General features: G+C 43.0%; 2 protein-coding genes across 2 annotated transcripts; one reads left to right on the forward strand and one right to left on the reverse strand.

Annotated features, from left to right (window-relative positions):
• Window positions 1–814: 814 nt before the first annotated feature.
• On the forward strand, window positions 815–11173 carry anxa13l (annexin A13, like). The gene is made up of 11 exons (XM_035759580.2): window positions 815–975; window positions 1837–1912; window positions 2485–2579; window positions 3059–3229; window positions 3993–4026; window positions 5904–5983; window positions 6460–6528; window positions 6848–6949; window positions 7317–7392; window positions 9105–9217; window positions 9785–11173. Exons 1-11 carry the CDS (start codon window positions 961–963, stop codon window positions 9902–9904), a joined length of 951 nt encoding a protein of 316 aa, XP_035615473.1. The 5' UTR covers window positions 815–960; the 3' UTR covers window positions 9905–11173.
• Window positions 11174–18360: 7187 nt separating this feature from the next.
• Window positions 18361–24140, reverse strand: si:ch211-252f13.5 (uncharacterized). The gene is made up of 5 exons (XM_035759581.2): window positions 23180–24140; window positions 22403–22608; window positions 21197–21517; window positions 21041–21107; window positions 18361–20848 (listed from the first exon to the last, which is right to left on the reverse strand). The coding sequence occupies exons 1-5, from the start codon at window positions 23832–23834 to the stop codon at window positions 19284–19286; spliced, it is 2814 nt and encodes a 937-aa protein (XP_035615474.1). The 5' UTR covers window positions 23835–24140; the 3' UTR covers window positions 18361–19283.
• Window positions 24141–27578: the final 3438 nt, after the last annotated feature.

Below are 27578 nucleotides of genomic sequence, written 5' to 3' on the forward strand. Positions count from 1 at the left end.
CCACACCTGTAAAGTAGATGTATTATCTTGGCAAAGGAGAAATAATAGGGATATAAACAAATGTGTGCACAACATATGAGATAAATTTTCTCGTGCATATGGAACATTTGTGATTACTTATTTCAGCTCATGAAACATTCCAAATAATGCCATAGTCTGAAAATAGATTATATAGATTATAGTCTGTCTGGAGTAACCTGAAAGCACATTAAGAAATATAATATAAATCCAATTCAGCTGTGATTATTTTTTTGATTTGACAAGTTTAAGGACCATACATTGAAATGGGTTTAGAATATTTATTTAAAGAAATGTAATGGATGTCAGAAGGATTCAGGAAGGGAATGAGAATTGGGTCAGATGAAGCCGAAATCCTTGGAGGAACCTACGAGATTTTAGACAGAAGGGGTCATGCAAAACTTGATCATGCTAGTAACAAACAGTGCCATGCATTACAGAACACAGAGGGGGAACGTTAGTTTGACCAGGTTTAAGTAGGGTGGCAGTGGTGATTACGGAGAGTGAGGACAGGTGTGGAGGCTGATTAGCAATGTGTTGCAGCTGTGCTAGTTGAGTTAGTAGGGAACAGCGTTCAAATCTTGTCCTATCGCCTGAATTTTTGTTCATTCTTAACACCATTAGTTGATTTCAATTCAATATAAAAGTAGTAGCCTATACTTCTTATGTTATACAGTTTAAATAAATGGTTTTAATTCACTAAATCATAGTACACAAACCGAAATGATTCAAATTAAGTAGCTAGATAGGATGATCACTAAACGCTTTCAGCAGTGTCGTAATTAGCCTACCAGATTGATAAAGGCTGGTGACGTCAGCTATGCTGGCAGGGCTGGTCCTTCGTGTGCAGAAGCGACTTCTTAAAGGGTGACGAGCGAGGAGGACGTTGACTGACCCGACACTGTACATCATCTTCGCTGGATTGAAAACAAGAACTGCAACATGGGCAACGTCCAAGTGAGTGCTAAGTTTTTGGACAATTTTCTTTTTAAGTGCGTTATCAGCTTTTGTTGACTTTCTCTGCCTAGTAGCCTATTTGATGCTATTGTACAGTGTAGCCGGAAAGTAAACGAAAATAAACGCTCATTTTAAATGCGTCTAGGTACCACTCGACTGACTCAATCTACATGTCAAAGATATAGTTATTTATATTATGTTACAATGTAAAAACAATTAAGCTAAATGGCACATCACACTGCTATTGTTTATCAAATAATTTTAAAGCTTTTAAAATGTCCGTTTTTAGAAAATGTATGTAAATGGTTAGCTTTCATATATGATTTGTGTATGCGTTGAGCATAATTTATCCATTAAATATCTTGCTGTTTATCATAGCCTGTTATAAACGTAGGCTATGCACAGCAGGACCATTCATATGTCAACCCGACTGTATATCAAATGCGTGTTAGGCGCGTGGCAGTTTGAGTAGGCTGCTTCTCCCTGGAATCTCTCAGAAATGCTCCCCACTCAATGATCAATACGGTTGCATTGTCTTTGGGGAGGCTGAGCGAGGAAGAGGGAGGGAGGCTGGCGCCTAAGTAGCTTTGTAGCAATATGCATTTGCCCCATGACTCAGCGCACAGAGACTGCACCCTTTTGCTAGACTAGGGACGGAGGGGAATGTAGTCTACTGTACTCAACCATGAAGAGAAGTCTTTCTCGCATGATCTATACCGAAAAGACTGTTTCATTTTTAGGATGAATTATGTGGCATAGACCTATCGTTATTTGAGACAGATATGATATCATGGGAGAGCATATTTTTGTATGTTATATTAGTGTCATTTGGGTGTCCTGATTCTGAATATTTTCCCATAGCCAACTATTACCCCCTATGAGGATTTCGATGTTGTGGCTGATATCAAGGCCATTCGCAAATCCTGCAAAGGTTTGGGTAAGTGTGTGGACTCGTATATTCCCGTTCAATCACAATATTCCATTCAAGCATTAATTTAGGCCAAAGGCTACAGGATTCTCAAACCCGAGCCTTGAGGTCTATAGTAGGGGGTCGTTTTTTCTTGTCTCCCTAAGGAATTGATTAATCCATGTTAGTGATTGGCCAGAGCAATGTCTAGGTCTGGATCAGTTCCTGATTAGAAGGGGCAGAATGTAGAACAGCAGTACTGAGGATTAGTACAGGAACTTGTCGTTAGTGTCTGTAGGCCCTTGCATAGGGTCATGGCATAGGGTCATGGCATAGGGTCATGGATGTGTTTACTTGCACATCAGATAGATGCATGACATCATCCATCTGATTAGAAATAAAGTGACCTGATCACTATGTATCCAGCAATATGAGTCAATTATGCAGCGATGTAACAATCAATGGATTATACAATGATAATGGGACAATATACATTTTTTATTATGTTTATTGACACCATCAATGGATTGTTTTGAGTATTCACAGATCAACTGTTTGTAACCTTATTTGTTTTTAAATGTCTTTCTGATTCCTCTCCACAGGGACGGATGAGGAGGCCATCATTGAGATCCTGGCCAATCGTTCATCAGCACAGCGCTTGGAAATCAAGCACGCGTACTTCGAGAAGTATGACGACGTGAGTCGTTTCTCATCCGTAGACTCGGCATTAAGACCGTTTTTATGTGAAATGCAGAGTCCAACTGTTTTTCATTTGAGTTGTTGGGGAGAAATACCTTTTGGATCACAAGATGGATGTCCTGAATGTTGAGTTAGCATGGGGAATGAGTGATGGAAATACTAACATGTGTATAAAAAAAAACAAATTTTATGTTGATGCCATTGTACAGAATTTCCCCTCCTAGATTTCTATATTCTGCTTTGCTTGCCTCCTTGAAATATATATTTTTTTATATAGGAATCGAGGTCAGAACTTGTTTAAACAAGAGTGGAATTCCACTGTCCTTTTTATAAATGTGTACTTTTATCTAGACAGGAGGATACGGGGATTGAACCCTTGGTCTTTGGTGGGGAAGCAGACATGTGACAGCAGCAGGTGTGTTACCACAAGGAAAGACTTTTTGAGAACCATCTGTTCTATGTATTGTCCATACTAAGGAGTTGGAGGAGGTGTTGAAGAAGGAGCTGACTGGTAGTTTTGAGATGGCCATTGTGGCCATGCTAGATCCGCCCCACATCTACTCTGCCAAGGAGCTGAGGAAGGCCATGAAAGGGGCGGGCACCGACGAGGATGTTCTGGTGGAGATCCTGTGCACCAGCACCAATCAGGTATGTTGTTACTGGACCATTAAGCCAATTGGGTCTCCTTTTTTTATTTTATTTTACCATTATTTAACCAGCTAGCCTAGTTGGGAAGTAGTTCTCATTTGCAACTGCGACCTGGCCAAGATAAAGCATAGCAGTTCGACACACACAACACAGAATACACATGGAATAAACAAACATACAATCAATAATACAGTATACACTGCATGTGAAAATGAGGTAGGATAAGAGGCAAGGCAATAAATAGGCCATGGTGGAAAAGTAATTACAATATAGCAATTAAGCACTGGAATGGTAGGATGTGCAGAAGATGAATTATTCTTGACTAAAGGCTTATCGGGTATGGGTTTATTGGCCCAACTAGCATTGCTTTGGACTGTCAAATCTGCACTCTGCAGGAATGTAATCGCACGATAATGACAAGCAATGCTGTTCAGCAGGTCCATTTCACCTGTCACAATACTGTTCAACAGATCGTTCGTTACCTGTCCAACTTACTTGTTTTTTTGACAAAGAGCAGGGGAGGTAGGGTAGCCTAGTGGTTAGAGCGTTGGACTAGTAACCGGAAGGTTGCAAGCTCAAACCCCCAAGCTGCCCCTGAACAGGCAGTTAAACCACTGTTCCTAGGCTTTCGTTGAAAATAAAAATTCTTAACGGACTTGCCTCGTTAAATAAAAAAAATGTAAAAAATATTATTATTATTTAGTGAATGAAAACAGAAATTCTAAAGCAGAATGACTCTTATTCCCTGACTCTCTCCCAACAGGAGATCCTGACTTGCCAGGAGGCGTATGCCCAGGGTAAGTATTTTTAGCCAGGACTTCATAATACATTTTATGGTCCAGAATATGGTCAGTCAACCCACACGCAACCAGTATTCTTGTATTTGTTGTGAGTCACTAGGATGAATCACAGTGGAATCGGTTACGTTTTCCCTCTCTCGTTCCCTGGTGGAGATTTAGACATGACATCATAAATTCATTTTAGAGTAATGTTGGAGCTTTTGGGAAATCTGCAAACTGTCGCTGAAACGTGACACTGTTTACCCCCTTAAAATATGCTGGCCCAATGTCTGTCAAGGCAATTATTGATACATTCCATGCTGTTGTGATATTGAATTCATTATTCTCAAATTGCTGTCCTTTCATAGTATTGTGTTTTGACATCCCATTATTTGGTTTTGTGAACTTTTGTCTTCATTTGTTGCTACTTTGTTTTCCGAACACATCTGAAATGGTGTTTTTCTTTTTTACTTTTTCTACATTGTGGAGTAATAGTGAAGATGTAAACTATGGAATCATGTAGTAACCAAAAAAGTGTTGTACAAATCCTAATATATTTTAGATTCTTCAAAGTAGCCACCCTTTGCCTTAATGACAGTTTTGCACATTATTGGCATTCTCTCAACGAGCTTCACCTGGAATGATTTTCCAACAGTCTTGAAGGAGTTCCCACATATGCTGAGCACTTGTTGGCTGCTTTTCCTTCACTCTGCTGTCCTCTCATCCCCAACCATCTCAATTGGGTTGATGTCTGACTGTGGAGGCCAGGTCATCTGATGCAGCACTCATCACTCTCCTTGGTCAAATAGCCCTTAAACAGCCTGGAGGTGTGTTGGGTCATTGTCCTTTTACAAATGATAGTCCCACTAAGCACACACCAGATGGGCTGGCATATTGCTGTGGTTGCCATGCTGGTTAAGTGTGCCTTGAATTCTAAATAAATCAGACAGTGTCACCAGCAAAGCACCCCCACACCATCACACCACCTCCATGCTTCACGGTGGGAACCACACATGCGGAGATCATCCTTTCACCTACTCTGCGTCTCTCAAAGACACGGTGGGAGAATCTCAAATTTGGACTCATCAGACCAAAGGACAGCTTTCTACCGGTCTAATGTCAATTGCGTGTGTTTCTTGGCCCAAGCAATTATCATCTTATTGGTGTCCTTTAGTAGTGGTTTCTTTGCAGCAATTTGACCATGAAGGCCTGATTCACACAGTCTCCTCTGAACAGTTGATGTGTCTGTTACTTCAACTGAAGCATTTTATTGGCCTGCAATTTCTGAGGCTGGCAACTCTAATGAACTTATCCTCTGCAGCAGTGGTAAGTCTGTGGCAGCCCTCATGAGAGCCAGTTTCTTAGCGGATTATGGTTTTTGCGACTGCACTTGAAGAAAGTTTTAAAAATTCAGTATTGACTGACCTTCATGTCTTAAAGTAATGATGGACTGTCGTTTCTATTTGCTTATTTTAGCTGTTCTTGACATAACATGGACTTAGCCCTATTTCTTAAAAGACCATCTTCTGCATGCTATACCTACTGTCACAACACATTGGCTCAAATGCATTAAGAAGGAAAATTCCACAAATTGACTTTTAAACAAGGCATACCTGGTAACTGAAAAGCATTACAGGTGACTAAGTCATGAAGCTGGTTGAGAGAATGCCAAGCTAAGGCAAAGGTTGGCTACTTTGAAGAATCTCAAATAAAAAATGAACACTTTGTTGATTACTGCATGATTCCTTATGTGTTATTTCAGTTTTGATATCTTCACTATTCTACAATGTAAATGTGTAAAAAGACCCTTGAATTAGTAGGTGTGTCCAAACTTTTGACTGGTACTGTACATCTGGAATGACCTCTACAGTGAGACCCATTTGTTTACCCTCCAGTGAACAAACGTGACCTTGTGGCTGACATTGAGGATGACACCAGTGGAGATGTCAAGAACCTCCTGATATCTCTTCTGCAGGTAGACAGGGTGATATTCTATGCTTAAAGTACATGTCAAATATACACATTTTGCGCCAATTGATCACGTGACAAGGCGACACGACATCAACTGGAGGTGTTCCCCATTGGGAGGCCAGTCTGTGGGCCTTGTGCCCACTCTTTCCCCACCCGCTTCCCACTTCCCCTGCACTAAAAGATGCGTGACTCATATCCCCTCAATCCTATCACAATGACTATGTAAATTCATTTTGATAAGAATGACTGCTAGGTATGAAAGTTAAAAGAACGGGGAAACAGGAAACAGTATTTTGGTTTGGGAAAACCTTCCCTGTGAGTCAACAAAGCGGCATCACATCATACCTTCGCTTGATAGGTTGATTCCTCCCAGACCTGCTCTTTCACTCTTACTCGGTCTGTCGCATCCTTTGTCCCCCTCACTCTCCCTTCGCATCTCTTTACCCCACACCCTCTTCTCTCTACCTTCTACCCTGATAGGCTAACCGAGATGAAGGCTTCGAGGTGGACGAGGGACTGGCCGAGCAGGATGCGACCGCTATGTTCGAGGTGAGCTCTCACTATGTACGGTACCAGGCTCTTGTTTTATGTCTATCAACCCCTCATGATGCTCTAGGAATCAGTATGAAGGTGAAGGTAAGATTTCAACAAATAGCGCTTGTGGAACGTGAGTAACTAACTACTTTCGTGTAAATCTGCTGTTGACATCAATGTGGAATTTATGCAAAAATCCAAGTTGTGTGTATGGATCTCGAGCCAGAATTCCTTTTTTTTTCTAAGCACTGACTTTGACTGTGTATCCCTGTGCTTTCCTGTGTGTATTCTGGTCTTGATGAAGTGTCTTCTGGTCTTTGTTTGTGGATGTCAGGCAGGAGAGGGTCGTTTTGGAACGGACGAGTCCACCTTCAGTTACATTTTGACACACAGGAACTACCTGCAGCTTCAGGCCACCTTCAAGATCTATGAGCAGGTATGTACAGTACGTACACCTGCCACTGGGGGGGTCATTAACTCTGTCAACTCTCTGAATTGACAATAATAGTCAACAGTAAGAAAATAACCGTTATTACTAGGTTGGTCCAGTGGCGTAAGCCGCTGCCTCCATCCCACATACTGCTGCAGATCTGTCCTATCCAATAAACAGATGCGTGAGGGGTGGGACTACCCCACTTTCTAAAAATAAGGAAATAAAACCATTTGCCATTTAAATGGAAGCGCTTCTAAGTACTTGGGGAAATTGCCTGGCAGTAGTCAGTTATGTTTTGTACTCTGTATGAACATGGACCAATGGATCACCATCTTGATTCTGTGTTCACTGTCCTGTTTGTTCTCTTCAGCTCTCTGGGACTGAGATCCTGGATGCCATTGACAACGAAGCCACTGGGACCTTAAAGGAGTGTTACATCACACTGGGTATGTCATTTCTAAAGGCTGTGTTTTACATGGTTGTTAACTACCTGTGAGTTAGATACACTGAACAAAAATATAAACACAAATCCACGTTTGTTTGTCACGTGGGCTGAATACAACAGGTGTAGACCTTACAGTGAAATGCTTACTTGCAGGCCAATAGTGCAAAACCAATAGTGCAAAAAAGGTATTAGCTGAACAACAGGTAGGTAAAAACAGTAAAAAGACAGGCTATATAAAGTAGCAAGGCTACATACAGACACCGGTTAGTCAGGCTGAAGTACATATGTACAAATGGTTAAAGTGACTATGCATATATGATAAACGGAGAGTAGCAGTAGTGTAAAAAAGAGGGGTGGGTGGAGGGACACAATGCAGATAGCCTGGTCTGCCACTGTGCGGGAGCACTGGTTGGTCGGCCCAATTGAGGTAGTATGTACAGGTAGCATGTACATAGTTAGTGACTGCATATAAGATGAACAGAGAGTAGCAGCAGTGTAAAAGGAGGGGGGCACACAATGCAAATAGTCCAGGTAGCCATTTGATTACCTGTTCAGGAGTCTTATGGCTTGGGGGTAAAAACTGCTGAGTTGTAAAGGGTTGGTTTTGTGCGCTGAAATAAAATAATATATGCCATTTAGCAGACGCTTTTATCCAAAGCGACTTACAGTCATGTGTGCATACATTCTACGTATGGGTGGTCCCGGGGATCGAACCCACTACCCTGGCGTTACAAGCGCCATGCTCTACCAACTGAGCTACAGAAGGACCACCAAAAGATCCCAGAAATGTTCCATAACGCACACAAATATTTCTCCATTTGTTTACATCCCTGTTAGTGAGCATTTCTCCTTTGCCAAGATAATCCATTCCTCGAACAACGTTTTAGAGAATTTGGCAGTACGTCCAACCGGCCTCACAACTGCAGGCCATGTGTAGGGGCGGCAGGTAGCCTAGTGGTTTAAGAGCATTGGGTCAGTAATGAAAAGGTTGTTGGTTTCAGTCTCTGACCTGACTAGGTGAGAAATCTGTCGACGTGCCCTTGAACAAGGTACTTAACCCTAATTGTTCATGTAAGTCGCTCTGGATAAGAGCGTCTGCTAAAATGTGTAACCACTCCAGCCCAGGACCTCCACATCCGGCTTCACCTGAGACCAGCCACCTGGACAGCTGATGAAACTGAGTAGTATATCTGTCCATAATAAATCCCTTTTGTGGGGAAAACTCATTCTGATTGGCTGGGCCTTGCTCCCCTGTGGGTGAACCTATACCCACACTGCCTCTTCCAGTCATGTGAAATCTATAGATTAGGGCCTAATACATTTATTTAAATTGACTGATTTTCTTATTAACTAACTCAGTGAAATTGTTTCATGTTATGTTTTTATATTTTTGTTCAATATTGGTGACTGAGGGTGAAACCATTCACTGCCACTAGTTGTAAATGTGACATAAAGCAAATTACTTCAAGTACTGAAGGAGTAATCATGACTTCCTCATGAGACGATAGCATAGTGGGTAGACTCCAAAATTAGGTAACTTTCATTCATCAAATGTAAACAGAACCATGGCATTTCCTGTTTGTTTTTTTGACTGAGTTGCCATGACATTGAACCCAATGCTGGAGTCAGACTTAAGTGCCCCTCCACCTCTGCTCTGTGAGGCACACAGGGAAGTATTCATCTGTGTCTGCATGCACATCTCTTTCTCTACAGTGCGTTGTGCCAAAAACCCTCAGCTCTATTTTGCCCGTCGCCTGAACGCCGCAATGAAAGGGGCGGGCACTGACGAAGACACACTCATCCGCATCATCGTTGGTCGCTCAGAGGTATGACATCAAGGCATGAGACACAGAATATTACTCTTTAGCTCTCCATGGGTTGCACCTTTATTCACAATATTGTTTTCAATGTTTTAGGACTGATGCCCAACTGAAAAATATGTCTAAAGTGCATTACTGTGGCTTGGAAACACGATGACATTTTCAAAGGGGGAAATCTTTATCATTGTGATGTCGTCAGATTGGCTTTAGATGCAGTATAACGTTAGCTAGCTAAGATTGAGGGGACGGCACTGAATTTTAGCTAGCTAACGTTAGCAATAGGTTTTATTTTACAAACTTTGCTAGCTAATGGCCAGCTCTCTCTAGTAAATTTGAGGACATTTCATTTATTTCTTGAGAAATATCATTGAATTTGCAGGCCGCTGTCGTGTAATTTTGATAAGTCTTTCGTTGAGAATGACTGGGCACCAGTATGGGTTGTGTTCATAACAATGTCCAGACAGAGGTGCAACCCACGACTACTACTACTTGCCCTCCTAAATAAGAACATATCAATGTCATACGAGGATAATTATAGAACCAGAAGATCATGTAAATGTTTGTTTCCAACAGTTTGACCTGGAGACCATTAAGGAGATGTACCTGGAGAAGTATGATGTTCCTCTGAAAGAAGCTCTGAACTCTGAGTGTGGAGGAGACTTCAAACGTCTCCTACTGGAGATCCTGCACTAAGACCCCTGTTTGTTCCTTTCTGTTCCTCTTATTCTTTATCCTCCTTTGACAGTTATACTCCTAAAACACCTGTCTTCTTATATTTCTACCTCTCTCATCCTCTTCCTTGTCTCCAGCTCTGACTGCAGCATGAACCAAAAACCAACCACTCCATGTGTTACTAACACAGACAAAAGATGTCATTAACTTCCACATTGAGTTATGAACAGAAGACAGAAGCCAAGTAGCCTAGGCTGTATACTGGATAATGACGTAAAAGTCATAGACCTGAATTATAAATACTGTTCTTAAAACTGAATAACATTATATTGATATACTATGTTGATTATCATACATTCCACAGTTGGTTGGTTACATTACTATATGTAAGAGCCTATTTGTCATTCTTTTTTTCCCTCTTTTTGTCAAAGCTGTGGGATGTAAAGGTGCTGAAGGCGCTGCAACAACCCTTGGGGGAAAAAAACAAGTCAATTTGCTCTTTAAAAAAAAACAAAATTAGTGAACTTGTCCTTTACTGCTCCTGTATCAGTTGAGGAAAAATACTACTCAGCATCCCCCTGTTCTTATTCCTTTCTTGTTTGTGGCTGATAGTTGATGTTGGCTGTATCATTAGTTCATACCACGTTTACTGTGTCTACCACATAGATGCCTTGACGAAGCCTTAAGAGATACAGGATCATGACATGGCTCCATTTTGAATCCATCATTAGGATTTTTAACCTGTAGGAAAGAAGTTGACTGGTGTTTATAGATCACCTTTTTAGATCAAAGCCTTCTCTCTTTTGAAATATTTACACTGACAATTATTTTTCTTTCTAATAAAACTCAATGGAAAGCAGCAGTAGTAACCAATGGAATTAGTTGATATAAATAAGTGGATGTTAACGCTTTTAGAGAGCAATGGGAGCTCTAAAAAATAATATATTCTGGAGGGAATGCACCATAGCATTGATTGTAGTATTTCATCATTTAAAGGAAATGTGCAAATTAATCGTAAGGCTTCAAGTACAATCATGAGCATGTAGTATTAAAGGCAACTACTGTATGGTGATATTACATGGCCTCCTAAAATGGTATATCAAAAATACCTCTAACTATCTTGTAGTGAGTGGGCTTCTGTTGTGTCAGCTATACAGGTGTCAGAACGGTATTGATGGCAACCAGGTCAATGTCAACGACTTGCATTTTGGATGAATTATCCTGAACATAGCCAAAGATTTGTGATTACTGTAAAATATAAATAAAGCATAGCTATATTAAACCAAACAATGCATGTTACTGTTCATGGTTTTTTTTTCAACTTCTGATAAAAGTGAAATTGCATTTAATGAGATGGATATGTGTTCAGTACTACTGGTTTTATTTTTGGGGGTCACATAATGGACTAATCAATCACTTTAAACTGTAAAACGTGTTTCCTGCGGGCCTTGCCAAAAGTTGTGTGAATGAGGAGTGTTAATATGCAGAGCAGTTATTGCCTTGGTATCTATGCCCAATTTTTAACCTCTAGATGGCACTATAGATCTACTGTTACCCAATAACCAAACTGCAGGTCCAATGTTGTTGTGCAAACTACACTATTAGGGGAGAAAGCAAGGTACTGTGTTACATTTTGACAAGATATAGCACACTCAGTTTCCCCCCCCAAATATAGTAAATCCTTATCTGAAATATGCTTTCTTTGACTGTCTCTGACCTGGGACCCCAGGAAGAGAAATACTGAAAGCCATAGGTGGCTGTACTGGAAAGGAAAGCATCATGTTTAGTGTAGTACATTTGAATATGATTTCAATGTTGAGTACATTGTTGGATACTCTCAATGTCTTAAACATTGAACACTTAGGTACATTTCAGTAATTTAGCAGATGCTCTTTTCCAGAGTGACTTAGTGCTTTCATCTTAAGATGGCTAAGTGAGAACCACATGTCACATTGTCTCGTTGAAGAGGTAGGATTTCGGAAGGTACACTTCGTAATTGATTTTTCCACTTCCTTTGTATGCCTACAGGACAACACAAATGCATGTTTTTCTATGGCCATTCAGGAAAATCATATGGGTAAGCCTTTATCTTGAGGAATATAGAGTTAACAGGGAAACTGAGGAAAAAGCTTGCCTGAGATGCCTCCCAAACAAGCCCCAACTCCTTCCAGATGGCGCATCATCACCTAGAGGGCTACTGTATCCTTCCACAGGAGGTAACTGTAGCTCTTTCTCTCCTGTCTACTTTTCGCTGTCTACCCCTCCTATTTTTCTCAGTTTCTCTGTCTCCCTCTCTCATCCCCTGGGACTGTTTGTCAGTGGGACACTGTTAATGTGACCCGATGGGTGATTGTCAATCACAAAAGAGTTCTCAAAAGCAGACAGTCTCCTAGTTGCAGTTGGTCTTCTGTCTGTGAAACATGTGGATACCACACTTTCTCCCCGGCCCGTCTGCTGTGAAGGCCACGTGTGATATTCCCCAAGGACCGAATCCTAATTAGAGATATGAGCATAACATTGACGCATGAATTGTCAACGGACAAGGGGGAGTTCTTTTAAGTGAAGTCTCCCACCTTAGGCGGGTGGTGTCACCCCTCCATGCAGGCAGGTGTTGTTTTTTTTTGTCCAGCATCTCCTGGCTAGTAGTGGAAGTTGCGGTCTCAAAAGCATTCAAAAGCATGTCCCTCAAAGGAACTGACATTGTATATCTGTAATATACTGTACTTGCTATGTGTAAAAGTTGACAATATTTAAATTGTGAAGCATTTCCTGATTGCCTTCTCACTCTGCCCGCATGCCAAAAAACAAACATTGTGTGATAGTCTCAAGTTCCACACAGTCTGAAAACATGGTATGGCTGTGTATATTATTGTAATGGTCTGAAGGACATTTTTGAGAACACAGCTAGCTGTGCTAACCATTTCCACTAGCATTGCATGCAGCACCCGTGCTAACTGGGACATGCTGGACCTAGCTAAATAATGATCTAGTGCACTTAACGTTCTGGGTGTTTCAACACCATCTTAGGTAAGTGTAATTTAACAGTAAACCAGAGACTGAAGGGGAAGCGAGACACTCTACGTCTTTATTTTTTTCTGGCTACATTAGTCAATGAACTTAGCAGACCAACCCCAGCTGCTATTGCATTGGTGTCTATGGGAGAACCAAAGCAGACCGGAACTGACCCCCCCCTGAGTGAACCATCTTCATTATTCACTGTCTTTTTTTAAAACTTCAACTAAGCAAAGTGGCATTTTAAACTGACTCCGCGATATGACATTGCCGTGGGTATCATCGCAGATCTTACAGATGAGCAAAACGATGCACTATAATTCACTCATAGTATCAGCACACGTGCACTTTCAATAACTACGTGATTGCTGCGAGACCAGAAAGTGAAGTTTAGCCTTGCGTTTCAATTTCCTTAGTTAATTGACCCAAATATTGCTGTAATTGACCCAAATATTGCTGTTAACTTTGTGCATCGCTGACTCCACCTTGAAAGTAACTGTGCAGTGAAAATGTAACTTTTTAAAAGTAAATATTATGGTAACACATACCCAAATAATGTTGAGTCTTCCTATACTTATACTTTGTGGCCAAAGCATCAATTGGGGGGGACACACTTCAAAAACCCAACCTCAAACTTGGATCTCAAACAGACTGTTAAAAAAAATAATTAAAAAAAAAGTTATTTCCTCAGAGAGGATGAGCTGGTCTACTAGAGTTCTTATTTTTTTATGACACGCCTTTCTGTTGGGGTACGCCCACACCCTTTCTGTTGGGGTACGCCCACACCCTTTCTGTTAGGGGTACGCCCACACCCTTTCTGTTAGGGGTACGCCCACACCCTTTCTGTTGGGGTACGCCCACCCTTTCTGTTGGGGTACGCCCACACCCTTTCTGTTGGGGTACGCCCACACCCTTTCTGTTGGGGTACGCCCACACCCTTTCTGTTGGGGTACGCCCACACCCTTTCTGTTGGGGGTACGCCCACACCCTTTCTGTTGTTGGGGGTACGCCCACACCCTTTCTGTTGGGGTACGCCCACACCCTTTCTGTTGGGGTATGCCCCTACACGCCCACACCCTTTCTGTTGGGGTACGCCCACACCCTTTCTGTTGGGGTACGCCCACACCCTTTCTGTTGTTGGGGTATGCCCACACCCTTTCTGTTGTTGGGGTTTCTGTTGGGGGTACGCCCACACCCTTTCTGTTGGGGTACGCCCACACCCTTTCTGTTGGGGTACGCCCACACCCTTTCTGTTGGGGTACGCCCACACCCTTTCTGTTGGGGGTACGCCCACACCCTTTCTGTTGGGGGTACGCCCACACCCTTTCTGTTGGGGTACGCCCACACCCTTTCTGTTGGGGTACGCCCACACCCTTTCTGTTGGGGGTACGCCCACACCCTTTCTGTTGGGGTACGCCCACACCCTTTCTGTTGGGGGTACGCCCACACCCTTTCTGTTGGGGTACGCCCACACCCTTTCTGTTGGGTTGGGGTACGCCCACACCCTTTCTGTTGGGGTACGCCCACACCCTTTCTGTTGTTGGGGTACGCCCACACCCTTTCTGTTGGGGGTACGCCCACACCCTTTCTGTTGGGGTACGCCCACACCCTTTCTGTTGGGGTACGCCCACACCCTTTCTGTTGGGGTACGCCCACACCCTTTCTGTTGTTGGGGTACGCCCACACCCTTTCTGTTGGGGGTACGCCCACACCCTTTCTGTTGGGGGTACGCACACACCCTTTCTGTTGTTGGGGGTACGCACACACCTTTCTGTTGTTGGGGGTACGCCCACATCCTTTCTGTTGGGGTACGCCCACACCCTTTCTGTTGGGGGTACGCCCACACCCTTTCTGTGGTTGGGGGTACGCCCACACCTTTCTGTGGTTGGGGGTATGCCCACACCTTTCTGTGGTTGGGGGTACGTCCACACCTTTCTGTGGTTGGGGGTACGCCCACACCTTTCTGTGGTTGGGGGTATGCCCACACCTTTCTGTGGTTGGGGGTATGCCCACACCTTTCTGTGGTTGGGGGTACGCCTACACCCTTTCCAACACAGAAAATATTTACATATTTTTTTACATACTTAATTGCAATTTTTGGGGGAAGGTAAACAATTGTACACGTATTGTGATTAATTCTATGTCATATTTCCATAGGAATCTGGAAACACTGGACACTTGCGTTAACCTGTGGTTAAAGCCCTAACGTGAGAGGCTGGCTTGGTCCCCAGACAGGGGCCAGCACTAGGTTAAGGACTTTGGCCTTTTTCATTTTTATTATAGCTATAACTCACCAGTCGTAAGTGGAGTGGTTTTCATTTCTCCCATGATGACATGCTCTCTGTCCCTTTTTGACCATGTGGAGTAGTCTGTGACAAACATAATCCCGATCCAATACGATTGCCCCCCCATATAGGAATACAAGTATACATAAGAGGTAAGGAGAGGAGTTGCTTTTTTCAACTACTGTACTTGAGATTTTAAAGGTGTAGCTAAATAAATGGTAAGGGGATTATTTTGGGGGGGTATATTATCATAGTTACTTACCATTAGCATCAGCATTGTTGATCTCAATATAATGAGCCTAACGTATATCAATGTAAAGTAAACTGAGTCCTGTTCAGTAGGGAACACTGTAGTGAAACGTTTTGCAACGGAAAAATAAACTAGGTTAAAACAGTACCTCAGCGTTTCATGCCCTTTACTAATACCTGTGCCATTTAGAAGCCTTTTAAAATAGAAATAGGCACCTCTGTTCCTGAAAAGCTGCTGCCCATGTGGAAAAAAAAAATACTATAGTATTGTATAGTTAAATAGTGTAGTATTCACTAAAGTCCGTAAAAACACTACAGTGAATACGGTAGTGCTTAGTGTAGTTTTGTGGACAAGACTGTATTTACTGTTTACTATAGTATAAATACTGTTTTAAGAACTATTATATACTATTGTAATTACTGTAGTGTTTTTGTGGCCTGTAGTATACTGTAGTGTTTTTGCAGACATGATTGTAGTATTTACTATAGTGTTTTTTTTAAGTCTTTGACAGCAATGGTGGCTTTGCCTTTGAGGAAACCTACTGAACAAAATACATTTTAAAATATATATATTTTCAATAACCTGTAGGTAGGACTGAGGTCTGAATGGACAGTTCAGAACTTATGCTATTTTCTTTCACCTGTAGGGAACACAATATATTGTCGATACGTGGCATGTAGTTTTGGCACTTGCTGTACGGGTGGCAAACATTGGGATAAGGGAGGGGAATGGGCAGGGTATATGCAAAATATATAATGCAGTATAGGGATCTCCAATCTTTTTCCTGGAGTTTACAGTCCTGTAGGTTTTCACTCCAACCCTAATCTAGCACACCTGATTCTAATAATTAGCTAGTTGATAAGAATCAGGTTAATTACAACTGGGACTGGAGTGAAAACTTACAGGAGGGTAGCTCTCCAGGAACAGGGCTGGAGTCCCACGCTGTAGTGTAAATTATAGTGCTTTTGTGGGCTGTAGTATACTGTAGTATTTACTATAGTATTCAGCGATATCCTATTGTAAGTACTACATATGGTTGAGGTATACTACAATGTGTAGTATATTCTACAGTTTACTGCATAATTCTATAAGTGCTGTAGTATTCTATAGTAAACTGTAGTATTTTTTTCACGTGGGTGAGTCTGCAGGTTTTTGGTCCTTTTTTATATAGCAACAGATCACATCTCATGACATGCACAGACGAGCTCATTGGCTTCACTGGGACCATGAGTTATTGAATCACTCCTAGTCTGCAGCAATATGAAAACTATACATAAAACTATACCGTGCTCTGAATAGGGTGACGTTTTCACACATTGTGTGCCCTGCTCTGATGAATTGAATGTCATATGATGAGTATTGTACGTATTGATCTTTAGCCAAGGCATTGGAAACAGTCTGAGAGAGGAGAGGTTATAACTGGAAAACTGTTAACCCCTTTTGGATGCCATTTTAACTGTTTAAATTCAACGTGAAAAAGACCTGCTGTGTCTTTTGATCTGCAATGCAAAACATCTGGGTCTTTTTTTGTGTGTTTTTTTGCCGGCAACACCTGGGTTTAATTCAAGCCATAAGGACAGACATGTCTCATGACAACGCAGGTCTATACATGTGATTACAAAAGGTATACAGTATGACAGATTGTCTCTCTTTATGATTACGTTAGAATTAGGGTTAGGGACATATAGCATGGCAGCTTGTAGTAACATTTATACATTATGCTGTGAAAACGTAGATAATAACGTGTTATAATACATATTATAAACCGGGGAGCTTGGGTCCTGGATGCTGATTGGCTGAAACAGCATTTCATTCATCTGTATGTGTATAATTATATTTGAGACATTATACCATGGGTATGATGCACAGATACTTGTTTACTGTTCTGTTTATGTTGGGGACCAGTTTATAATAGCAATAAGGCACCTTGAAGTTTTATATCCAAGAACAGCCCTTCGCCGTGGTATATTGGCCATATGCCACACCCCCTCGGGCATTAATGCTTAAATATATAACAAACTTTCAACCATTATTAAAATATATAGCCTACAGTCTTGTGCGTTTTTAAAGCAGTGAGTGTTTAAATCAAATTTATTTATAAAGCCCTTCTTACATCAGCTGATATCTCAAAGTGCTGTACAGAAACCCAACCTAAAACCCCCAAACAGCAAGCAATGCAGGTGACTTAATAAGAATGAGGTTTGGTGTCATAATCAGTGTTTTCTGTTTTAATATTTACAAAGTATGTATTACGGCATTAAAGATTGCCACTTTGGCTGGTGGCATAATTGCTGGTCTAAATAGTGGATGTAGGAAGTCACTGTCTGCAGAACTCTGTATAATTCTAAACTTCTTTGTGGCTGGTCTAAATAGTGGATGAAGGAAGTCACTGTCTACAGAACTCTGTATAATTCTAAACTTCTTTGTGGCTGGTCTAAATAGTGGATGAAGGAAGTCACTGTCTATAGAACTCTGTATAATTCTAAACTTCTGGTTAAATAGTGGATGAAGGAAGTCTGGTCTAAATAAATAGTGGATGAAAGGAAGTCACTGTCTAGAACTCACTGTGGTCTAAATAGTGGATGAAGGAAGTCACTGTCTACAGAACTCTGTATAATTCTAAACTTCTTTGTGGCTGGTCTAAATAGTGGATGAAGGAAGTCACTGTCTATAGAACTCTGTATAATTCTAAACTTCTTTGTGGCTGGTCTAAATAGTGGATGAAGGAAGTCACTGTCTATAGAACTCTGTATAATTCTAAACTTCTTTGTGGCTGGTCTAAATAGTGGATGAAGGAAGTCACTGTCTATAGAACTCTGTATAATTCTAAACTTCTTTGTGGCTGGTCTAAATAGTGGATGAAGGAAGTCACTGTCTATAGAACTCTGTATAATTCTAAACTTCTTTGTGGCTGGTCTAAATCACACTGTCTACAGAACTCTGTATAATTCTAAACTTCTTTGTGGCTGGTCTAAATAGTGGATGAAGGAAGTCACTGTCTATAGAACTCTGTATAATTCTAAACTTCTTTGTGGCTGGTCTAAATAGTGGATGAAGGAAGTCACTGTCTATAGAACTGTATAATTCTAAACTTCTTTGTGGCTGGTCTAACACAAGTGGACCTCCACACGAGTGTACAAACCCTTTCTGGGTCTCCTGAAAATGGTCATTAACTAAGGCATGCAGCGGACACACTCACATTTAGAAAATGGCGGCTAACCTAAAACATATGTTCTTAACACACTTCAGAGTAAAACCAGCCCTGCAAAATTATCCTTGATGAAAGCAAAAAGAATTTTAAGTATCTTCTATAAAGCTCTGGCGTCAATGCAGTAACTCAATTATACACTGTAAATACAAGATATGCGCCCAGCAAATGTCAACATGAAAGAAGGTTCATACCAAGAATTGTTGAATAACAATGCTAATTCTAGCATCCTTATAATATCAAAATACAGTATAGAATATGCATAAAAGACCATAAAGCTTAAATATTCTCTCTGCTACTCACCAAAACCATCCTTTGGTGTATTTTAAGTCGGTATATGTAAGGGTACTTTTTATACATGACGTAAATCATGCTAAAATTGGCCAATTTTGTTGATCAAAGGCTAATTGAATAAGTAAAACATTTGGTAAACCATGCTTTAGGTATTGTTAGTTTGGTGTTTCTAGACTAGTGATATTTATTTGTAAAAAATGTACCTTTATTTAACTAGGCAAGTCAGTTAAGAACAAATTCTTATTTTCAATGACGGCCTAGGAACAGTGGGTTAACTGCCTGTTCAGGGGCAGAACGACAGATTTGTACCTTGTCAGCTCAGGGATTCGAACTAACGCTCTAACCACTAGGCTACGCTGCCACCCACAGTATGGAGACACCGCTCCCCGCCTGATGACTGATCTGATTGATGCGTCCTCGCACGCAGTCCAATGTGACAAAAACCGCTGTGCCATTGTGGACCTGGAAGGAGGCCCGCAGCCCCACACTTGCCCACCCACTGCCCTCTGGCATCTGGCCCCCGAATTGCTGGGCCAGGGGCACTGGCTTGCCCTCCTCCCCTGCCCCCTCGCCTCTATGTCGGAGCAGGGTGATTTTAACCGGGTTGCAGGAGTGGATCAGCTTCAGGTCCAGTGCAAAGCTGGCTGTCCCGCTCTCCGTGAAGACAAACTCACGTCCTTGTTCAGCGCGACCCTTCCCTGGAAGCCCGACCTGCATCTGCGGCATGTGGGGGCTCACCTGGCGGAAATACAAGGGCTTGTTGCGCACCGCTCCGGAGGGCAAGCCTGTGCGTGCCACGGAGGCGGAGAGGGCGGAGGAGATGGCAGTGGGGATCCACACCAAACTGAGGGCGCTGATGCCGGAGTCGTCACCGAAGTAGCGAATGTTGCACTGCCCCGGGGAGAGGATCTCAAAGCCCAGAGTATCGCCGGGGCCGACCATGGTAGCAGCCGACAGGGAGATGGACGTGTCGCGATAGTGGACACCAGTCTTATATGTTCGAGCCAGCTCCATGCTGCTACCATTGTGGTTGAGGTAGGCCAGCAGGTGAAAGCCTTCCGTCACGCACGCCTGGCCCATGGAGTAGAGTGCCTGTTGGAACACAAAGCGCACTGTGCCACTTTCGGTGAAGCGCACTCCACGCCCATCGTGAGTCAGCCCCACAACGTACGGGTCAGAGGTGGACGTGGTCTTGAAGGCGGGCCGGTAGTTGGTGTGGTAGTGTGCCGATGACACTGCCTGCGCAGTCATGGCAACGGCACCGGTATCGTGGGACAGCCAGAAGAGACTGAGAGGGGCCACAGATGGGTCATGGAGGTGCAGGCCATCGCTTGTGTGGTTGCAATGGTGGCTGGCACTCCTGAGGAGCAGGGAGAGCATACTTCCTGGAGCAACTTCTGCCACCCCACTGACACTGGCACTCTGGAGCGACTTAACTTCCCGCTGCTCCACCCTGACCCCACTAAGGTCCCGCCCCTCAGTCAGGTCACTGGTGTTAAGCTGCAGACACACCTGGACAAAACTGCGGCATCCATGGCTCAGGGCCAAGTTCTCGTCTGCCCACACAAGGCCGTGCTGTCGCAGCACCAGATGGCCGTCTTCGGTGGCCAGCAGATTGCTGTCGCCCCGCCCATGGATGTGGAGCTGCAGGTTGGGGAAGGCGTGACCAGGGGCGTGGCTCTTGGTAGGAGGCAGGGTCACAACCCCAGCCCAGGACAGGGACAGCCTGCTGCTGTCAGTGGTGGAGGGGGTGGAGCAGACGGTGTCACTCGTGAAGGTGCAGGGTGTGGCCACTTGCTCCACCTCACACTCCTGACAGGCCTGACACTCCTCCATCTCCGAGTTATAGAAGTAGGCATGTCCACACAAGCCTGTGCTGGCCTCTCTGTCAGACAAGCCCTGGCACCTGAATCCACCTGGTTCACATAGAAACAGTGGAGGACAGAAATTAACCCTCTCTCACACACATACACAAGTAGTACATTTCTATTTATAGAGTGAGTGGAAGAGGAATTGTTATATGTAGCATATTCTTAAAAAACGATTTGGGAATAGGTTAACACTGATACAGTACGAGTTTTTCGCCAAACAGTCTAAACCCTTCTTACCTGGCGTGTTTAGACATTTCTTCTGTTCTGAACACAGGTTTGCTACTTCAAGGCATTCATCTCTGTCCTGTAAAAATATAAATAATGATTCATAAAATACAACTCCTGAATGGGTGTGTTTGTACATCTAGAATATTCAAGCTTTTATAGCCTCACCTGGCATATCCTGTCAGCATGGATGGAGCACTGGGACACCAGGAAGAAGCCCGCTGGACAGATGGTGCACCTCTCACATTGCGGCGGACCTGTCCTGAAGTCGCAGTACTCCTCCGCTCCACAGGACCTGCAGGCCAACACGGGGAGGTCTACATCCATCACTCTGGCTTCCATGTCCACCTTGTGCACAGTGTAGGCCTGGGTGTGATGGGCCCTGGCCTGGCCTCTGAGGGCCATCATGTGGCTCTCTAGCTCCTCCTGCATGCCCTGGAAGGACATCTGCTTGACATTCTCTAGGAGTAGGCCATACTGGGCCTTGACCTGAGATGAGACCAAACATACATTTACTGAAAAAAGGTTCAGGATGGCAACTTTCAATAATGTTGACGCATTTCAGAGCAAGCACCTTCATCAGAGCAAGCACCTTCATCAGAGCAAGCACCTTCATCAGAGCAAGCACCTTCATCAGAGCAAGCACCTTCATCAGAGCAAGCACCTTCATCAGAGCAAGCTCCTTCATCAGAGCAAGCACCTTCATCAGAGCAAGCACCTTCATCAGAGCAAGCACCTTCATCAGAGCAAGCACCTTCATCAGAGCAAGCACCTTCATCAGAGCAAGCTCCTTCATCAGAGCAAGCTCCTTCATCAGAGCAAGCTCCTTCATCAGAGCAAGCTCCTTCATCAGAGCAAGCGCCTTCATCAGAGCAAGCGCCTTCATCAGAGCAAGCTCCTTCATCAGAGCAAGCTCCTTCATCAGAGCAAGCTCCTTCATCAGAGCAAGCTCCTTCATCAGAGCAAGCTCCTTCATCAGAGCAAGCTCCTTCATCAGAGCAAGCTCCTTCATCAGAGCAAGCGCCTTCATCAGAGCAAGCTCCTTCATCAGAGCAAGCTCCTTCATCAGAGCAAGCTCCTTCATCAGAGCAAGCACCTTCATCAGAGCAAGCTCCTTCATCAGAGCAAGCTCCTTCAGAGTCCTGCAATAACAGTTTTGTTTGTTTCTTTTATTGGATGGTTTTAGGTAGACTTTATTAAACGTTTATTGACCAAAATGTTGCCCAAAAGTAATTAATTAAACCTTCCAGTGGTCTATTATTATAAACACAGCAGATGTTGAAGTTGCCGGGCAACAGCAAAGCGTTGCATCATGTCTATTAAATCTTCCCTCCGGCGAAGGGAAACCACAATGTTTCAGACGTGGTTCCAGACCTGGTCCATCTGTTGGCTCAGTCTGCTCTGCTCCTCCAGGATCTCTCTCTGCTGGCTGACCAGCGTCCCCTGCTGTTGGCTCAGTCTGCTCTGCAGCTCCCTGATCTCTTCCTGCTGGCCCTTCAGTGCCTCCACCAGCTTCTCCTGGCCCTTGGCCAGACGCAGCTGCAGCACCAGGGTGTCCTCCGAGGGCACCTCATTGTTGCCTGTGTTGGAGGAAGGACAGGGTAGCTAGGGATACATGTGTTCACCCACATGCACAAATACTCATCACATTGATCATTTACATAGTGAAATACATTTCTGGGGGGTTATATTCAAACGGCATACAAAAATACCTTTCAGACTGAATTATTAAAGGTTGCAGTGATAAATTGGTGGTAAATCCTGATACACTCATACATTCTAGGAAACTATACACTGTTACTACCTTTATTATCAATTTAACCTTGTTTATATTGCAAAATTGCAAGTGTTAAATTAACTCTAATTGTGTTACATTTAACACTTCAAAAAGTATAAATTATCCCACACTACAGCTATCTTTATAACGTTTTCACAGAGTTTCTGTACCTCTGTAACTAGTTCAGTAACACTGGCCAGCTGGTTATTGTTGCATTCACTGAGAGTACATTTCAACTCTCATGGGTGTAAACTGAAATTATATATTTTTGTACTAACATTAATTGCTAGCTAAACTATTAATTACTTTGGGGGCATGATCTTTTTAAAATAAATTATAGAAAATTCTGTATATCAGACGGTCACATGCTAAACCTGGTTTGATGTCGCATGTCAACTGTATTCCAAGAGGCGATGAACCACGTTCTGATCCAAACTCCGGAAATTCTCCAAGAAATTGCGCCGCTCTGTCATGAACCAGGGGGGGCTGCTGCCCTCTCGGGTCTTCGCCACCACCAGTGACACAACTGTCGCCAATGCACGGTTGAGGCTTCGGCTTGGGTCGCATCCTGAGTGGCAGTTTACATTCAATCCCTTTGCATTCCCGGGGGACACTCTCAGTTCTCGTTGGTCGCGGCTGGGAAGCTTGACAATTCCCTCCTTTGCACCCGGGGTGGTATACCTCCGCGGTAATGGACCTTGGGTTTTCTTTCTGCGTGTCGCTTGTGGCCGTGCCACCACGATGTGGTTGAATGATAGTGTATGGTACCTGTGCACTTCTGGTCTGATGTTTAGTATGGGCATCCTGGTAAAGGGGCTTAACAAACGCTTGCCTGTCTTGCATTACGGGGTTTAAGTGTTGGGGTGCTGAGTCCGTTCGCCGCTGGCAATGCGCCCCTGTACAAGGTCTGGTCCAGTCCTCTGAGTTGAAACAGTGCGTTCCCCTGCATATCTCTGCCACACTCTCGGTTGTGCCGACCAACAATGTCAAGCAGAGCAGAAACAATGGACTTATGATAGTCATGTTCATATTATCCACGATGTAGAAGAAGAGTTATTTAGCCAACGTAGAATTGTGCCTATTTTATTGTGCATCCCATCAGGTGCTTTTACGCATTCCGGAATCCAGGGGAATAAGCTGCCTGGTTCACTTCGCGTTTTAAATCGTAGCGTTTCCCCACGAAGGAAAGAGTGCTTTCAGATCATCCACACCTTCTCAATTAATGTAGCCTTTTGAAATGAGTGGAACCTTTTCAAATGAATGTACTGCCAGCCTCTCTCTCCCTGCGTGGATATGGTATGTACTGATCTTTCCAGCCGATCTGAAGATGTGTCTAGGCAACATGTGGCATTTCGTGCACTTAATTGGCAACAGGTTTCCTTTCCGTCTTAAATTAACCCATAGCTTTCCCGGACATACCACGATGCCGAGTCACTCATTTCTATTGATGCTATGCATGTGGTAGATATTTCAAATACTTCATCTACATATTTTTCTCAGACTTCAAGGGAATCTGAGGTTCGTTTATCATGCATTGCTCACTCCCTGGGGACAAATTATGGGTCTGTGTTAAAAATAACCTCTTTTTTTTCTCTCCAGTAATTGGAATAGTCACCATACATTGCATTGTAATGTCAAATTCACAATGCCAAGAAGTATGAAACAAAAAGTGACAACAGAATTTTATCTCATGCTTGCATGGTTATGTATCCCAGCTGTGCCCAGGGGCAGACTGGGACAGAAAACAGTCCTCATCCTTTTTTAACCAGCCCATGTTTAAGACAAATACAACATGTAAAAGCACTACAGGAGATACAACTCACCACAAACTGGGCCTCTGTTTCCTTCCTGTTGTGCAGTCTCTGCATCTTCTCTGCTGTCACTGTCTGTCTGTGCTTCACCTTGTTCTCTTCTCTTTTCTCTTCTCTTCTCTGTCTGTCTGTCTGTCTGTCTGTCTGTCTGTCTGTCTGTCTGTCTGTCTGTCTGTCTGTCTGTCTGTCTGTCTGTCTGTCTGTCTGTCTGTCTGTCTGTCTCACTCCTAAGTGTTAATTGCTATAATATACAGAGCCAACATATACTGAACAAAAATATAAACACAACATGCAACAATTTAAACAATTTTACTGAGTTACAGTTCATATAAGAAATCAGTCCATTGAAAAAAAGAATTAAGCCCAAATCAATGGTTTTCACATGACTGGGAATACAGATATGCAAAAATATATATATCTGTGGGGCGTAGATCAGAAAAAACAGTCAGTATCTGGTGTAACCACCAGTACTTAATTCCTGCCAGAACAGGATCCGGCACCTCTCCATTTTGGACTGTTTTGTTCCTGAACCTATTTGGCCTGATCCGGTATTTCTCCTGGCATGAAAAATAATTGTTACTTTTTTCAATCAAAGTTCATTCAAGTTGCCTCTTCCTTAATTGTCCTGCCACAGAGGATACTTAGCTTATTAAAAAATAATAACCTAGCTGTGGAGTGTAGCCCAATAAATAGGCATAGCCTACAGTCAGCTGCAAATCTCTGTCAACATACAGCATGCAGACAAAACTGGCCTTTCACAATATTTCAAATAATCTACAATCGCGGGGGGAAAAAAGGTTGCAAATTGCTCCTGCTGAAAAGAGAAGACTATAATCTGTCAGCTGCAGGCTACCAAAATATTTGATAATCTTCCAAATATTGTCTAAAAAGTTAAACAAGAGAGAGAAAGGCTTTTGGCAGGAGCCCATATGACATCACCGGCTAGTGAGCTGCGCATCATTGGGTGAGTCAGTGAAAATGGAAAGCATTTTAAGAACTATAATTTCCTTCTCATATTATAGCATACAATATGTCTCCACACACCTAGGCCTGGGCTACTGATGGATTCAAGACAAGGTCATTTTCACTGATCTCAGTGTCAAAGTAGCCTGTCATTTCGTCCCTTGTGTGGTATTATCGTGCTTTCAAGACAACTGGGAACTCAGGGGAAAAAAAGAGGTCAGAAAGTCTGAGCGCTAGAAAGAGGCCAGAGTTCCCCATTTGGAATTCCGAGTTGGAAAACGAATTTTCCCAGTCAGTGCTCATTTGTTTCCCCCGAATTCCCTGTTGTCTTGAACGCACTGAAGTCGGAAGTCTGAGATTTCCCAGCTCTGAGTTCCCTGTTGTTTTGGACACACTGAAGTCGGAAGTCTGAGATTTCCTAGCTCCGAGTTCCCTGTTGTTTTGGACACAGCATTAAAAAAGATTATGCCAAAGTCTCCAGTCATGTAAAATTCCGTAGAATTGTATAATGTGCGTTTATAAAAGGACATTCATTTCCCGGACCCTAGGCCACAAAGACTGTTTTCCCATGTGTGCAACTTCCAGAGGTGTGGAATAGAGTCACATGACTTGGACTCAAGTCAGACTCGAGTCACAAATATGATGACTTGCAACTCGACTTTGACTTTAACACCAATAACTCGTGACTTAACTTGGACTTGCGCCTTTTGACTCAAACTGACTTGATACCCTCCCCAAGCCTCTCCAACCCTCCTCAACCCTCCCCAAGCCTCCCCAACCCTCCCCAAGCCCAAATATTTAAAATGGTGCTATTAAAAAAGTGTGTGGCGCATCAACTCTTCATTTAACGGATTACAGTTTGAATCGGACAGCAGCCAATCAAATTGTGCCAGCTGAGAAAAAGTTGCGCGTGGCAGTGCAGAGGAACATCGGCGAGTGAATTCAGATGGAGCCCTTGGAAAGATGATACCCCAAATTATTATTTTCAGATGTAAAGACTACGCTGTATCAACAAAAAAACGGATTGCAACTTGCCAAACATGCGGGAAGAAAATGACAGACTGAGGTGCAACAACTTCCAACTTTGTTCAACATTTGAAGCTGCACAAAGGGGCCGGTTGGACATACCGCCAAATTCTCTAAAACGACATGCGAGGTGGCTTATGGTAGAGAAATTAACATTCAATTCTCTGGCAACAGCTCTGGGGGACATTCCTGCAGTCAGCATGCCAATTGCACTCTCCCTCAAAACATGATCCATCTGTGTCATTGTGTTGTGTGACAAAACTGCATATTTTAGAGTGGCCTTTTATTGTCCCCAGCACAAGGTGCACCTTTGTAATGATCAAGCTGTTTGTTCATCTTCTTGATATGCCACACCTGTCAGGTGGATGGGTTATCTTGGCAAATAAGAAATGCTCACTAACAGGGACATTAAAAACTGTAACATCTTATGTTTCATGAGACGTGGCTGAACGAAGATACGGACAATATTGAGCTAGTGGGATTTTTCATGTACTGGCAGAACAGAGACGTTACCTCTGGTAAGACGAGGGGTAGGGGTGTGTGTCTTTTTGTCAATAAAAACTGCTGTGCAATGTCTAATATTAAAGAAGTCTCGAGGTATTGCTCGCCTGAGATAGAGTACCTAATGATAAGCTGTAGATCACACTATCTATCAAGAGAGTTCTCATCTCTACTATTCTTAGCAGTCTATTTACCACCACAAAGTGAAGCTGGCACTAAGACCGCTCTCAACCAACTCTATAAGGCCATAAGCAAAGAAGAAAATTCTCACCCAGAAGCGGCGCTCCTAGTGGCCGGTGACTTTAATGCAGGCAAACTTAAATCAGTTTTACCAACTTTTTACCAGCATGTCACATGTGTAACCAGGGAAAAACAAATCCTAGACCACCTTTACTCCACACACAGAAATGCATGCAAATAATATAATAATAATAATAATAATAATAATAATAATATATGCCATTTAGCAGAC

Source organism: Oncorhynchus keta, chromosome 15, assembly GCF_023373465.1.
Source record: "Oncorhynchus keta strain PuntledgeMale-10-30-2019 chromosome 15, Oket_V2, whole genome shotgun sequence".
Lineage (NCBI taxonomy): Eukaryota > Metazoa > Chordata > Actinopteri > Salmoniformes > Salmonidae > Oncorhynchus > Oncorhynchus keta.

Coding starts and splice junctions, on each gene's coding strand:
- anxa13l (XM_035759580.2), top strand. Junction 2,580..3,058: donor ACTTCGAGAAGTATGACGAC/GTGAGTCGTTTC, acceptor GTCCATACTAAG/GAGTTGGAGGAGGTGTTGAA. Junction 5,984..6,459: donor TCCTGATATCTCTTCTGCAG/GTAGACAGGGTG, acceptor CTACCCTGATAG/GCTAACCGAGATGAAGGCTT.
- si:ch211-252f13.5 (XM_035759581.2), bottom strand. CDS start 23,834: ATGAACATGACTATCATAAGTCCATTGTTTCTGCTCTGCTTGACATTG. Junction 21,518..22,402: donor TGAGCCAACAGATGGACCAG/GTCTGGAACCAC, acceptor GTCTCATCTCAG/GTCAAGGCCCAGTATGGCCT. Junction 20,849..21,040: donor GAAATGTCTAAACACGCCAG/GTAAGAAGGGTT, acceptor TATGTGAACCAG/GTGGATTCAGGTGCCAGGGC.